At 44.5% G+C, this 14354-nt stretch overlaps 1 protein-coding gene across 1 annotated transcript; it reads left to right on the top strand.

Annotated features, from left to right (window-relative positions):
• Nucleotides 1-2171: 2171 nt before the first annotated feature.
• AMBP (alpha-1-microglobulin/bikunin precursor) lies at nucleotides 2172-14186 on the top strand. The gene is made up of 10 exons (XM_027869287.1): nucleotides 2172-2429; nucleotides 3279-3421; nucleotides 5855-5931; nucleotides 7301-7414; nucleotides 8120-8221; nucleotides 8986-9041; nucleotides 9418-9499; nucleotides 11078-11245; nucleotides 13170-13343; nucleotides 13808-14186. The coding sequence occupies exons 1-10, from the start codon at nucleotides 2316-2318 to the stop codon at nucleotides 13831-13833; spliced, it is 1056 nt and encodes a 351-aa protein (XP_027725088.1). The 5' UTR covers nucleotides 2172-2315; the 3' UTR covers nucleotides 13834-14186.
• Nucleotides 14187-14354: the final 168 nt, after the last annotated feature.

Raw genomic sequence — 14354 nt, 5'->3', positions numbered from 1 at the left:
AGTCATGCTGGCATTCGAAAAGAAATTGATCCCTGGAGGGCTAGGGTATTGGGAGGTAGCTAGCTAGCTAGAAACCCAGAAAGAAGGAGCCAGGGAAAGTCTAGAATGTAGATTCCTTCTCCCTGGGGTTGTCCCTTACAGCTTAGCTAATAACAAACACCTTGGCACAAAGTCACCTGGTCACAGCTTGGAGGCCCAAACAAACAGGCCTTCCATGAGTAATCAGGAAGGCATTTTAGGACCCAGAGCTCCGTGATTTTTACATAGCATGAGGCCAAGAATAGGGGGAATTGGAGTAGAGATGAGGAGAGGAGAGGGAAAGGATCACACAGGAGGCTTCACTCCCTGGCATGACTTAAAGGAATGGGGGTTAAGAGAAAGCACTGGCTCCATGCCATGTCATTACCTGGAAAGGTCAGTAACAAGAAGAGAACAGATATCTCTGTCAGGTATCTCTGATGCTTGGAGATAAATTTTTAAAAACAGGTTCAAAGGCAGACAGCTGGGGCTCAGGGGCCCCTCAAAGTTTACTCTTTCCCTGTTTACTTTAGTTAATCATCCCAGGAGCACAAACAGCATGGAAAAGTCTGGGGGATGGGCCAATGGTTGACCTTGACTAGGCCCCTGGGCTCCTGGCTCAGCTCCGCGTTCAGTTTTTGTGCAAAACTCTAAGTAGAAAATTGCTCTGTTCACTTCAGGCAAAAGAAATTATGGGGGAGGAGATAGTAAGACCATAGGTAAAGAAGTGCCAGGAAAAGGGGTCCTTGACCCCTAAAAGAGTCCAGCCGATGCATTCCTTTAGGGAGAAGAGGTGGGGTTTTGGGGGGGAGGTGAGAGGGGCAGAACACAGGAGTGATCTGAAATTTGGATCTTAAGGAGCCTGGAGGTCTCCGGGCTAGTCTAGGGAACAGGGTTCAGCTTCCTGGTACAGACTAGTCAGTGAATCACAGGGCACAAGTTTTTGCTTCATTCAGTGATTTGGTTTGGCTTGGTAGGATGAGTGGAATAAGGGGGTGACAATTAGTTGAATTGAGCTTAACTGCTGGTTGGTAGCTAGTCTCATTGTGCCTCTCCAGCAGTGACTGAAAGATGATGGAAAAAGGCCTAGATGGTGCTTATAGAGCCATTTCCCACCAAGTCATTTCCCCTTTCCAAACCTCAGTGGTCTTATCTGTAAAATAGGGTTAATGGGCATTGTCCTTTGTTCTCAAAGAGGACCAAAATGACTTCACTATGTTAGAGTCAAGGTGCTGTATGTCTGACTGTGGCTGATCAGACCAATACAAGTGCGGAAGGCTCTACCCCAGGTTGGCATATGAACACTTGGCATGCAGATGTCTCTAAATTTGCAAATCTCACATTTCTTTTGAGCTACTACAAGTCTGCCTTGCTCATAGAGCACAGCACCTTCTTTGAAGCGGGCCATGCTGGGTGGCCTTGTGCCAGTGTCTCTCCTGAATCACAATCAATTCCAAAGTTCTTCAGAGAGACCTTGAGAATGTCCTTGCATCACTTCTTCTGACCTCTTGTGTGAGCTCTCCATAGAATAGTCTTTTGGGCAAACGTACATTTGGCATTTGAACAATGTGGCCAGCCCATTGGAGTTGTGTGATGGAGTTTGGATGCTTGGAAGATCAGCTCAACGTCCAGTACAAGGTTATTCCAAGGATTCAGTGAACTCATGGATGGGAAAGAATTTTAAAAAGCAAAGTCCTTAAAATGGATCTCCAAAGAATCATAGACACAGGGCTAGAAGATACCTTAGAATTCACCATTCACCATTTCCTCAGTTTACCAGGCTATAGGCCTTGTCCCTTGACTCTTCCTAGGACTCTATTTGTACTGGATTCGGAGCCAGGACCCAGATTCACATCTCAGTTCTGCTATTTTCTACCTGTGAGACCTTGGATAAGTCACTTATTGAAGGGGCCCAGGTGAACTAAATCATCTCATCTCTAGTATAAGGTCCCTTTTAGTTTGAAATCTATGGTCCTATAACACTTGCGAAGGACTCTGTAGGAAGATTCCTTCTCAGAAGGGTCCTGTGGCCCTACTGGATAATGGAACTGCCTGGTGGTAAAGTGCTGGATTACAATTATCTCAGTCTGATAGGATCAATCATTGTCAAGCCTGGATTCTGATTGACTCTAGCTGCCTAAGTCAAATAGCCCCGACTCTGACCAAGGGTCAGTGGCTAGGCAGCCACAGCATTCATCTCTAGCACACCTATCATCTACATCCTGGAGAACAGAAGAGACTTTGCCTGCTTAGAACCAACTGCTGGGACTGACACCACCAGACTGACCCCAGAAGCCATGCTGGGCCCCCGGCTACTCATCATCCTCTTGGTCACCTTGGCCACAGCCCAGGGAAGTCCTGTACCCATTCAGGATGACATCCAAGTGCAGGAGAATTTTAATCTCTCTAGGGTAAGAGTTCTGATTTCTCAGGGGGAGGGGAGGGAGGGAGAAACAAATTTGGAACTCAAAATCTTACAAAAGTGAATGTTGAAAACTATCTTTACATATAATTTTTAAAAATGAAATACTTTTAAATGGGGAAAAAGAGTTTTGATTTTTCTAGGATTAGAATTTCGATTTCTAGAGTGAGAATTTTGATGTCTCTAGTGTGTAACCATTTCCTGCTTGTGACAAGGAAGGGGGCATTCAGACTCACTCTTAACTGAAGGTCTGTGGTCTTGGAAGTTTGTTTGTTATTATTCTAAACACAGGAAAAATAGTGAAATCAGGTAGGGAAAGTAGTTTGGGGAGGAGGGAGGAGGAACAAGGACAGAGTTGTGAATGACTATCGGGAGCCATTCCATTTAGTCTAATCATTATAGAAATCACACATTTTTAGAGTGATGTATAGTTTACCAAGCCTTTCCACAGCTTATTTGGACTTTCTAGGCTCCAAAAATCCTGTTATTAAAGGCCAAATAGCCTTTGAAGTAGAGCTATCTTGAGTTATTATCCACTAAAATCTGAGGAGGGATTTCTTGGCAGCCAGGTGAGAGCAAGACCCTTAGGGAAATGGAACTCACAACTCACAGCCTGGTAGAGGAGGACAATGCATGGGACAGGGCACTAATCAGGAAAGCGGAAGGACACCAATGATAGATTTCACTAAGCCATAGTTCTCTTCCCCGCCTCCCCCACCAAGAGGCAGACTGTACCTGAAGAGGGCTGGTCTGCAAACCGACAGTGGGGTGAGGTGGCAGAGTCTCTCAGGATGGGAGGGGGCACATGGATAGCCACTGCTTCTTTTTTGCTTCACAGATATTTGGGAAATGGTATGATGTGGCCATCGCTTCCAACTGTCGGTGGCTGAAACGGTTCCAGGGCCGATTCTCTGTGGGTACTCTGGTCCTGGGCCAGGGGCAGACTGACCAGGAGATCAGCACCATCAGCACCAGATTTAGGTGAGTCTGGGAACTGGGTGGGAGAAGAGACCAAGAAGATGAAGGAAATAGTTTCACAGTGAGCCACTGCCCTCATCCTTTTCCCACCTCCCTCCTTCCTTCATTCCACTGGGCCAGATTCCATAGGATTATAGTATTCAGAGCCAGAAGGGACCTCAGAGGTCATTTCATCCAGCCCCCTCACTTTACAGACCCCCAAGAGGTAAACTGACTTGCCCAAGGTGTCAAGCTGGATAAGCTCATTCTTTACCCTCTTTGACTCAAGCACATCGCACAGCACCTTCAGTACTGTAGGTGCTTAATAAAAGCTTCTTGCTTGCTTGAAATCAAGGTAGGATTACATGGATGAGGACCAGCCTACAATAACACCCTGAAATAGGTGTCCTTTGACTTTGTTGATTCAGGGCCAGGGTGGCAGAAACAATTGCATTTTAGTCTTTGCATTCTCAATGCCTAGCATAGTGCCTGGCCCATAATGGGCAATTAATACATGTTTGTGGAATCTAACTGAATTGAATCATTTTGTTCAATTGTTTTTCAGTCATGTCTTACTCTTTGTGACACCATTTGGGGTTTTCTTGGCAAAGATACTGGAGTAGTTTGCCATTTCCTTCTCTAGCTCATTTTACAGATGAGGAAACTGAAGTAAACAGGGTTAAATGACTTGCCCAGAGTCACACAGCTAGTAAAGATCTGAGGCCAGATTTGAACTCAGGAAGATGAGTCTTCCTGACTCCAGGCCTGGTGCTCTATCCACTGTACCACCTAGATGACTTTGAATTATTGAATTATTAGCCAAGTAATAAAGGGAAGCATAAAAACATTTACCTCCCCTGCCTGTCTGTGCCCCTTTGCACTCTCCCTCAGGCCCCTAGGCCAGGTTCTGTTCCCACAGGGCCTTGATCTTGGTCATCAGCTAATCCCCACTAAGGGATTCATTGATAATAAGGGGTTCACCATCAGCTTTCTCAGTTGGGTCTCTACATTTTTATGGGGGACTTGTAGGGATAAAAAGCCTCCAAGACTAGAAGTAATAACTCTTGAATGTAGGGTTTTAGGCACCTATGGCAAGGAAAAGCATGGGAATAGTTTCAGGCAGAGAGTTCTGAAGCTGGCAGTCCTCAAATCTCACCTTGCGTACTGCCTTCACATCTGCTTGTGTGTAAGGCTGGCCCAAACCAGGGAGCCAGAGAAACTGATGCTTCCAGGCCCCAAAGAAGGATTCAGGGTTCTTGTTGCTGACATCTCATCTGCCTAGAAATAGGCCCCCAGAAAGCCTTCCTGTCACCCCTCTGTCCACTGAGCAGGCAGAGCCCCACACTTACTTAGGTCATGTATGGATATGTGGTTACTCCCATCTCTTTACCATTCCTTGAGAATTCCTATTTCATCTTTTACCTTTGCGTTCTTAGGTCCTAGCACACAGTAGGCACTTAATGAATGCTTGATTGATTGACACAAAATTTGGAACCTTAACCAGTGATATCACCCAACGGTCATCCACCTTTGGTTGTTGAACCTCTCCTTATTTAGCTTGGCTGGTCCTCAGACAATTCATTGCCAGGGCTATACCTAATGGCTTTCCAGCTTGGTAGAGTCTGCCTCACTTTGGGATGACCTTCAAAACCCCGGGGGCACTCACACAACACTACAATGACTCTTTGAAGTAGGACTTTGGGACCCCCATTTACCTGGGAGTAAATCCCACACTGCCTTCCTATGAGCTCCAGAGAGAGGGAAAACCTGGGCCCCCAGGATGAAGGGAGGGAGAAGTTAATTAAAGAAGAGTTATGGGCTACATAATAAGATAGTGAGGCAGAAGCCGAAAATTCAAAGGGCAAGACACATGATTTGGGGAGAAGAATAAGGGATGAGGAGCCAGGACATTTGGGCTCTTGGTCCAGTTCTGCCACTGTGTGGTCACTGTGTGACCTTTAAAAGTGATTTCAGGCTCAGATTCTTTCAATCTAGCCAATAGCTCACAGGTGCTCAGATTCCTTAAGAGTCTGGCTAATATGGTGGATCTTTAATAAACCTTGTCTCTGGCTGGGAAAAAAAAGTGATTTCACCTCTTTTGCCTCAGCTACTTCATGAGCAAAATTGGGACAATAATCCCCTGCCCTGCCTACCTCATAAGGTTGCCATGGTCATTTGAGATAGTGGATTCAAGAGCACTTTGAAAAGTTAAAAGACTGATATAAATGGAAGAGATTTATGTTTTTATTGCCTCTTCCAGGATTTACCTTCTTTTGAGTGTTGGTTCCCCCCCCCCCTTTTTTTTTTGGCTAGGCAATAGGGTTAAGTGATTTGCCCAGGGTCACACAGCTAGTAAGTGTTATGTGTCTGAGGCTAGATTTGAACTCAGGTCCTCCTGAATCCAGGGCTAGTGCTCTGTCCACTGTGCCACCTAGCTGCCCCTTTTCCCCTTTCTAGGAAAGGTGTCTGTGAACGAGATTCTGGGGTTTATGAGAAAACGGACACTGAAGGGAAATTCTCCTATCACAACTCTAGTGAGTATGTATGATGGCGATAGAGGGTGGGAAGGAAGAGGCAGCAGGTTGTGCTGGTTTTCTCTGTGACTCAGACAGCTTCAGCCTTCTCTTCTCCTGATTCATTCATCTCTTTGCCTCTGGCCTTCCCTCCACCCTCACAATCCCGGGGTTATCCTCTCAAAGTTTTTCATGTCTTTTTCATGAGAAAGTCTAAAGTGGACCAATAGTCCCATAATGATCTTGTAGCTTGGGTGGATGGGTGGATATCTGGAGGGATAAAAGGATAGATGGAAAGGGCAGATGAATGCTCGTGGGACCACTTCAGGACAAAGGATAGTGGTTCAACCAAGGTTGGGAAGATGAAAGAAGGGATATGTGAATTGAAAGGAAACAGATGGATGTTTGGAGAGGAGATGAAAGGATTGATAGAAAAATGGAAGGATGGATGAATGTTTGGAAAGACATATGGAAGGCGAGGAATGTTGAACAATGTTACCTACCTCCTGTCAGAGAGGGATTGTCTCAAGATGCAGAATGAGAGACATACTTTTGGGCATAGACAATGTAGTCAGTCAGCCAATTAGTCAACAAATGTTTATTAAGGCTTACCATGTGCCAGGCACTGTGTAAGCACTGAGGACACATAAACAAAGGCAAAAGGGAGCCCTCTCAAGGAGCTCACAGTCTAATGGGGGGAGATAACATTCAAATAACTATGTACAAACAAAATATATACAGAGTAAATTGGAGAAAAACAACAGAGAGAGAGTACTAGTATTAAGGGGGATTGAGAATGACTTTTTACAGAAAGAAGTCAAAAGAATGTAGGAATTTGTTTTGCTTGATTATGCGTAGTTGTTACAAGAGTTTTTCTTTTTCTTTTTTCTTTTAAATTGAGGAGAGAAGAAAAAATAAATTCTTGTTACTTGAAAAATAAAACTATATGAAAGTAAGATATGTGGAAGGATGACTCCTTGAAGAAATGAAAGGATGGATAAGTGTACTAAGAGATGAATAGATGGATATTTTGAGGGATGAAAGAATAGATAAAAGGTGAAAAATGAAGTCTGGATGAATGTTTGGAAGGATATATGGAAAGATGACTTTTGGGAGGGATGGAAAGATGGAAGGGGTAGTAGGTTGCTTATAAGACAAATAACTGTTTAGAGGGAAAGAGGGAAGGAAGGAAAGAAGGAAAGAATTAAGGGCAGGAGTAAAGAAATGGAGGGAGAGAGGGAGGGAGAAAGGGAGGAAGGGAAGAAGGAGGGAATGAAGGGGGGAAAGAAGGGACAAAGGGAGGGAGGCTACCTAGCATTAGGTGACCATTTGTCTTGGCGCCTGCCCAGCCATAAGTATCCTGACCATTGTACCTGCTTGTCCTCTGCAGAGTGGAATAAGACCATAGTTAACTATGTGGTCCACACGAACTATGATGAGTATGCCATAATTCTGATGCAGAAATCCAGCCGCTTTGGACCCAGCACCACTGTGAAACTCTATGGTAAAGACCTACCAACCCAAGGAGAGATGATGGAAGAGTGAAGCTAGCGGAAACCTTGACTGCCTTCTTCCAAGAAGGCCATGAGAGGGAAGGGACCCAGGAGAGCACTTAAGATCTTTAAGATAATTAGAGCTATTAAGCAGTAGGGCTTAGGAGATGTCAAGGTTCTCAGCCCTGGGGGTCTTCAAGCTGATGCTAAATGATCATTTGTCAGGAATGGTTTGAAGGGAATTCATGATACAGCATCATATAATGGAATACTGGTAACTTCCTGGACCAAAACATCCTTCCCTGGCCACCATTCCCCTACAGATGTTTTCTTTCCCTACTAGAATGTAAGCTCCTTGTTGGCAGGCATTGTCTTGCTTGTATTATTTGTATTCCCAGCACTTAATACTGTGCCTGGCTCATAGGATACCCTTAATGAATGCTTATTGATTGATGGTCACCCAGGGTATTGAGGTAAAGGACCAGAGTGGTTATATCTGAGAGAATTTGGAGTTCTGAATCAGTGGGTGTGGAAGGCAATGAGCAGTCGGGGATATGGAGGGGGAGTAGTATAAGAACTCTGGGCTTGAGGAGAGGGGGTAGATTATTGGATGTCCAGATTAGAGGTATCTCCCTCCATAATAGACCATAATCGCTGAGAAGACGACCTCAAGGCTAGGGTCCACCATACCTGGCTTACTCTGCTTTTCCTCTCAGGTCGGAGACCCCAACTTCGGGAAAGCCTCCTGGAAGAATTCAGGGAATTTGCCCTGGGTTTGGGCATTCCTGAAAGTTCTATCTTTTTCAAGTTAGACAAAGGTAATCCAAGTTTCCACTGTTTCACCATCAAATGAGCTGCTCTTTCACGCTATGAATTTTCCTTAAGTCCTTTCCCAGACACAATAACCCCATGAGAGATCAGGGCAGGAGTTCTACAGGCAACTGAGTAACTGAGTGGTCAATAGTCAGGCTGGTCTCTATCCCATGATAAAACCTTCCTGTTAAGATTTCCACAAAGGGAATTCAGTGTCCGTTTTCTCATAAGGAACTCTCTGCTCAAGTGCCCTAAGAAATCAGACAGCCATAAGCACGATCAAATATTTGGTATTTGGGATCCCCAATTTTAATCTTTTTCTCAGTGAAGGATACATCCAATGCCATTCAGTTGACCTTGCTGGGTTTCCCAGTGAGATAGTACAAGAGCATTTCTCTTTGTTGAGTCTTTCTTTGGAGTGCTCTATTATATGGGCAGATTAGTCAGGCCCCCATAAGATGAGCTATCTGTATTTCCTCCTGGAGCCTGGTGATGGAGCCTTCTCAGACCCATTTACCAGACACATGTGTGCTGACACTTACCAGAGCTGATTATTAAATTTTCACTGTGAGTATTTTACACTATAAATCAGGGATTTATTTATTGTTTTATTGTCTGATCTCAAGAAAATGATGAGGAAAATGTTAATAATGTAGATTATGTTTAAAAGTGTGTCCTGTACTGTTTTTCCCTTAGAGAGTTGGTTGTTAAACATTTACCAACATAACCTTGGGTCTCATCATTTTCTTCTTCTTCCCCTGGATACTAGGTGAATGTGTTCCTGGGGAGGTAGAACCTATGATTCCACCTGTACCCAAGCCTCAGGTGAGTCTTTCAGCTTCAGTCTTCCCTGCTACATTCCTTTGGAGTGGGGTCCACAGGGCTGAAGCTCTGGGCTATACTTCTTCTCATTATGTTCCTAAGAAAGACGCCAGGGTGGGGTCAAGAAAGCATCATGCATTCCAGAGACATCTTATCCACCCTATCCCCCTCCTCCAATCACTGTTTAAATCATGGAAACACAGGTTTCACTGAACAGGAAAGGACTCTCCATAAAATCATTAATTATGATTCTGTTTGCACACCCATTCTCAAAACTAATCACCTAAGTGACCATATAGGTCAGAGTGGGCAATAATAGATGTATTCCTCAGATAAAGGAACTTATTCTCTATACCAAGTCCTATTTTTCCTCCCCTAGAGAAACCGGCGGGCTGTATTACCTCTGGAGGCTGAGGCGTCTGGAGCTGGTCCATTGCCCACTGGGTTTGTCAAAAAAGAAGGTAACGATCACAAGATTGTTCATCTATGCTCTCTCCATCTGTACCAGGAGAGAGCATTCACATTAGCCCATCTGAAAGTTATCCACATAGATGCATCCTCTAGATGTGCTGATGTGGGCCAATTCTTGGTCTCAGGGATGGAGAAACCCTACCCAGCATAACCAGGGGCTAAAGGGCTATATTGGTTAAAATAAGATCAAATCAAGAAAGCTTGTTGAAGTACCTTTCATGAATAATATTCCTAAAATGAAAGTCTGACTGTGCCATTCCATAACTCAATAGATTCCAATGGCTTCCTTGTGCCTCTGGGATCAAATAGAAATTCCTCTGGCTTTCAAAGCCCTTCACAACCTGGCCTCAATTTACCTTTTCAGCTTTATTGTATATTCTTCTCTTCTGACACACAATGGTCCAGCCAAACCATCCTATTTGCTGTTCCTCATATGTGACAATCCATTTCCAGTGCCCACACTTATGCACCGGCTGTCCCCCATCCCTAGAATGCACTTAGTTCCATCTTCTCTGTATGTATCTTGTACTCCCTATTATGTCGTGCTTTCATTAGAAGGTAAGCTTCTTGAGGGCAGAGACTGTTCTTCCTTTTCGTTATCCCGACTAGCGCTTAGCACAGTGCCTGGCACTTAGGAAGCACTTAATAAATGCTTGTTGATTGATTAGAATCTCTGGATTCTTTCAAAATCCGGTTCATGCTACCTTCTACATGAAGCCTTTCCTCACCCTCTTGATCCCATTACCAGTGGGATCTACACTACCAGTGCCCTTCCTGCCAAATTTTCATTATATGTATTTTATACATATTTATATTTGGACGTATTGTCTTTCCTGAAAGAATGTAAGCTCTTTGAGGGCAGGGACTATTTTATTTTTGTCTGTGTCACCTCAGCACTTAGCTCAGCGCCTGGTAAATAGTAGGTGATTAATGAATGCTCTTGCCTGATTGGCTGATTCTGTACTTATGCGCTTGGCCCTGAGCTAGGCTATGATGTAGAAAGTACAAAAGGAGACAGACGCCTGCCTTCAGGGAGTTTACAGTCTAACTGGGGAGATAAGACACAGGAACACTTAATAGATTAAGAACAATACAATCATACCTGGTCTTTAAGGCCTAGCTCCAATGCTACCTCTTCTATGAAGGCTTTTCTTTTCCTCTTTTCACCTCCCTCTCCAAGTGACCTCTCCCCCTTTCATGCTACAATTGTCGCTGTTTGTCCTTTGTTCTCAAAGAGGACCATGACATCAGGAAGGTGATGCCATGACTTGCAAATGAACTGGATTGAAGTGAGGGAGGGCTGTGCAAAGTCACCAGCCTCACTTTCTCCTCTGGAGCGATTTGGGTCCAGTGGCCAGATACGGATTAGCACAACTGGAGATGGCCCTGGATGCAGTGGGAAACCCTGGCGGATGCTGTTACATGTTACTCCTTTGCATTGTAGTATTTGTGTCTGTGTCTTACCTCCCTACTGGAGTGTGGGCTTCTTGGAGTTGCCCCTCAGTGAGGAGCTAGGGCCTTGTACCTAACACGCGCTCAGTCAGTGTTCACCTCTGCCAACTCCTCAGATTTCTGCCACCTCAAGAAAGACGTGGGGCCCTGCCTAGGGATGAACAAAAGATACTTCTATAATGCCTCTTCCATGGCCTGTGAGTTTTTCCACTACGGGGGCTGCTTAGGCAACGGCAACAACTTTTACTCTGAGAAGGAGTGTCTCCAGACCTGCAGGACAGAGGGTAAGGTCAAATCCATGGGTCAATTGCCAACTATCTAAATGAGAGTAAGGAAGCACTAGAGGGATAACTACAAACAACTTTCTGTTTGGCCTTGGAATGCATTTTTGTCATCTTTGGGGCAGCTTCAGCTTGGCTGAAGTTAGTATCAGTAAGTCTGTATCCCAAGAACTCATCCCCATATCTTTCCTGTCCTCCCCAACCCCAATAGGTCATAAGATCAAAGATTTAGAAATGGAGGAGATCTTAGAGGTCACCTAGTTTGACTCCCTCAACAGAAAAAGAAATTGAGGCCCAAATAGGTTTGTCCAGGGTCTTGTAAGATCTGGGATTTGAACTACTATCCTGTGACTCATTATTCTTTCCACTGTACCACCAAGACCCCAGTCAAAGTCCTGAACTAAGGGTAGGATTTCAAATCACTCACTCTGTTTCAATAAAAGTCTTCTATCCCTGGGAGGTCCTGGAGTCATGGGATGGAGCCAGTCTCCTCAGGAGGATGAGTCTTTCCACATCTTCACCCCTACTCCTGAGAATACAGAGACATTAGTATCTGTCAAGCTGCCTAAGTATCACATAGGGGCACCTCTTGTCTGGGCAGGACCTACTGGCTACTAACTGGTGCTAAAGGGGGCAGGACTCAGGGCCGGATAAGCTGCTTGGGGTTGGCTGGGGACCTTCCCTCCGCTCTCCCTACCTCCCATGCACCAAACAGCACTGTGCTGAAGCCAGGAAAGTTTATCCTCCATATTCCTTTCTCTCCTCGGTGGCTACAGACACTCAGCTGAGGCATCATAGGGCCATCTGCACCCACCTAAATCTTCCCTCAAAAATTGCCCTGCTCACCTACCATCCACACTGAGGTGTCATTGACTAATAAGTCTACCTTAGAATGTCTTCTCTCTCAGGCGCACTTAACAGTTCAACATGGAACAAAGCTTTGATAGTGGAATTTCAGGCAGGGGGTAGAGGAGGTATTTGTAGGACATTGGGAGCTTTCTGGCCCTAGTCGTAACTATCCTCTCTCCATCAATGTCCCTGTCTACCAAGCCCTATTACCCCAACAGGGATTCTTGACCTTTTTCTGTGAATGTCATGGCAAATTGGCATGCCTGATTTGGCAGTCTGGTAAAACCTCTAGATCTCTTCTTAGAAGAATATTTTTAATTAATTTATTTTGATTTATCAACAATCACTTCCATAAGCTTTTGAGTTTTAAATTTTTCTCCCCTTTCCTCCCCACCACCCTCCCCAAGATGGCACACAATCTGATATAGGTTATATATATACGTTCCTATTAAACATATTTTCATATTAGTGATATTGTAAATAAGAATTAGAACCAACAGGAGGAACCACCAGAAAGAGGAAACAAAACTCAACAGAAGAGAAAAAAAATAGCAAATGGTATGCTTCGATCTGTATTCAAATTTCATAGTTCTTTCTTTGGGTGTGGATAGTATTTTCCATCACAAGGCTTCTGGAGATGTCTTAGATCCTTGTATTGCCGGGAAGGGTTAAGTTTATCAATATTAGTCATCACACAACGTGGCTGTTACTGTGTACAACATTCTCCTGGTTCTGCTCACTTCACTCAGCATCAGACCATACAAGTCTTTCCAGGTTTTTCTGAAGTCAGCCTGTTCATCATTTCTTATAGCACAATAGTATTCCATTACATTCATATACCACAACTTGTTCAACCAGTCCCCAACTGATGGGCATCCTCTCAATTTCCAATTAGAATAATATTTTTAAATGCATAAAATAAAATACAAAGGATTACAAAGAAAATTAATTAAATTGAAATATGGTTATAATTTTTTAATCCACATCCCGTAGGTCAAGAACCCCAACTATAGGGCAATCAGGAGTGGTTAAACCTGGGTTTTGCCTTGCTAACCTTCAGCTCACTGTCTCTCTCCAGCTGCCTGCAGACTACCCATTGTGACTGGCCCCTGTCGTGGGAAATTCCAGCTTTGGGCTTTTGATGCTACCCAAGGGAAGTGCATTCTCTTTTTCTATGGGGGTTGCCAAGGCAATGGGAACAAATTCTACACTGAGAAAGAGTGCAAGGAGTACTGTGGTGTGCCTGGTGACGGTAAGAGGTGCCCAGCTAAGGGGTACATCCCTTACCCTAGGGGCCAGGTCACAGGCCTTTGTTAGGAAAAGACATAGGAGGTCCTAAAATCACAGAAAATAAAGATCATAACTCTGGGGCTAGAAAGTACCTCAAAGGTGATCTAGTCCAAACACCGCATCTTTGAGGTGAGTAAACCGAGGCCAGGAAGATTGACCTTTCCCAGGTCGTACATATAGAAGCTATCAGAGGTGGGATTTGAACCTAGGTCCTCTGACTCTAGTCAGAAAAGGCCAGGGCTCTTCCCACTGTGCCATTCTGTTAGAGATCAGCTAGTGACTTGCCTCCTTTTATCTCAATGCTTCATGGAAGAAATAAGGTCCTAATATTATCAGCACTACTCCTTCTATCCCAAAATCATTTTTGTATCTCTGGGTGACACATGACTGACTTTTTTGGGGGGGGGGGGTCCTCTCTGTCTTTAGAAGAGTTCCTGCGACTATCCAACTGAACTCAGACCTCCCTCTGCATGCGCCTGAGCAGAAGGCAGCCAGCCACGTGTCCCTGGGAAAGCTCAGGATACAGAGGAAGCCAAGTGGAGGGTCTGTAGAGAGGGAGCCCCCAGAAGCTCAGCCCCAGTCACCCTGAATCAAGATAAGCCTCTAAAGACAAATCCCAGTGTCCTGCATTTGAATCTCATGTTACATGTAATCCACCTGTCTGTGCTTGTTCTGACTGTCAGACTTTTAAAGGTGACAACTCGGACAGCTCAGACTTGTCTTTCTGTAGGCACTATGACTTGGCATCTCTAACAGATTTGTCTCCTGGCTCCTTCAATGCAATAAACTTTTATTAAGCACTTTACTGTATACAGACTTCATATAATAGGAATAGGTAATGTGTTGTGTGTTGTTTGGTGCTAAGCTGAATGTGGAGGTCAAATGTTCCACTTTAGCACAATCACGCTACCCTGAACCTGTGTCCTTCTCTCTCTCTCTCTCTCTCTCTCTCTCTCTCTCTCTCTCTCTCTCT

Source organism: Vombatus ursinus, unplaced genomic scaffold (genome assembly GCF_900497805.2).
Source record: "Vombatus ursinus unplaced genomic scaffold, bare-nosed wombat genome assembly UNPS02014793.1, whole genome shotgun sequence".
NCBI classification, from domain to species: domain Eukaryota; kingdom Metazoa; phylum Chordata; class Mammalia; order Diprotodontia; family Vombatidae; genus Vombatus; species Vombatus ursinus.
Note: the sequence above shows the minus strand (reverse complement) of the source record. Positions and strands in the feature narration are given on the sequence as shown.

Bases quoted from the DNA above. Each gene is read 5' to 3' on its own strand.
- AMBP (XM_027869287.1), top strand. From the start codon at position 2,316: ATGCTGGGCCCCCGGCTACTCATCATCCTCTTGGTCACCTTGGCCACA. The intron at 9,042-9,417 runs GTGAGTCTTTCA...TTCCTCCCCTAG, and splicing joins CACCTGTACCCAAGCCTCAG to AGAAACCGGCGGGCTGTATT. The intron at 13,344-13,807 runs GTAAGAGGTGCC...CTCTGTCTTTAG, and splicing joins CTGTGGTGTGCCTGGTGACG to AAGAGTTCCTGCGACTATCC.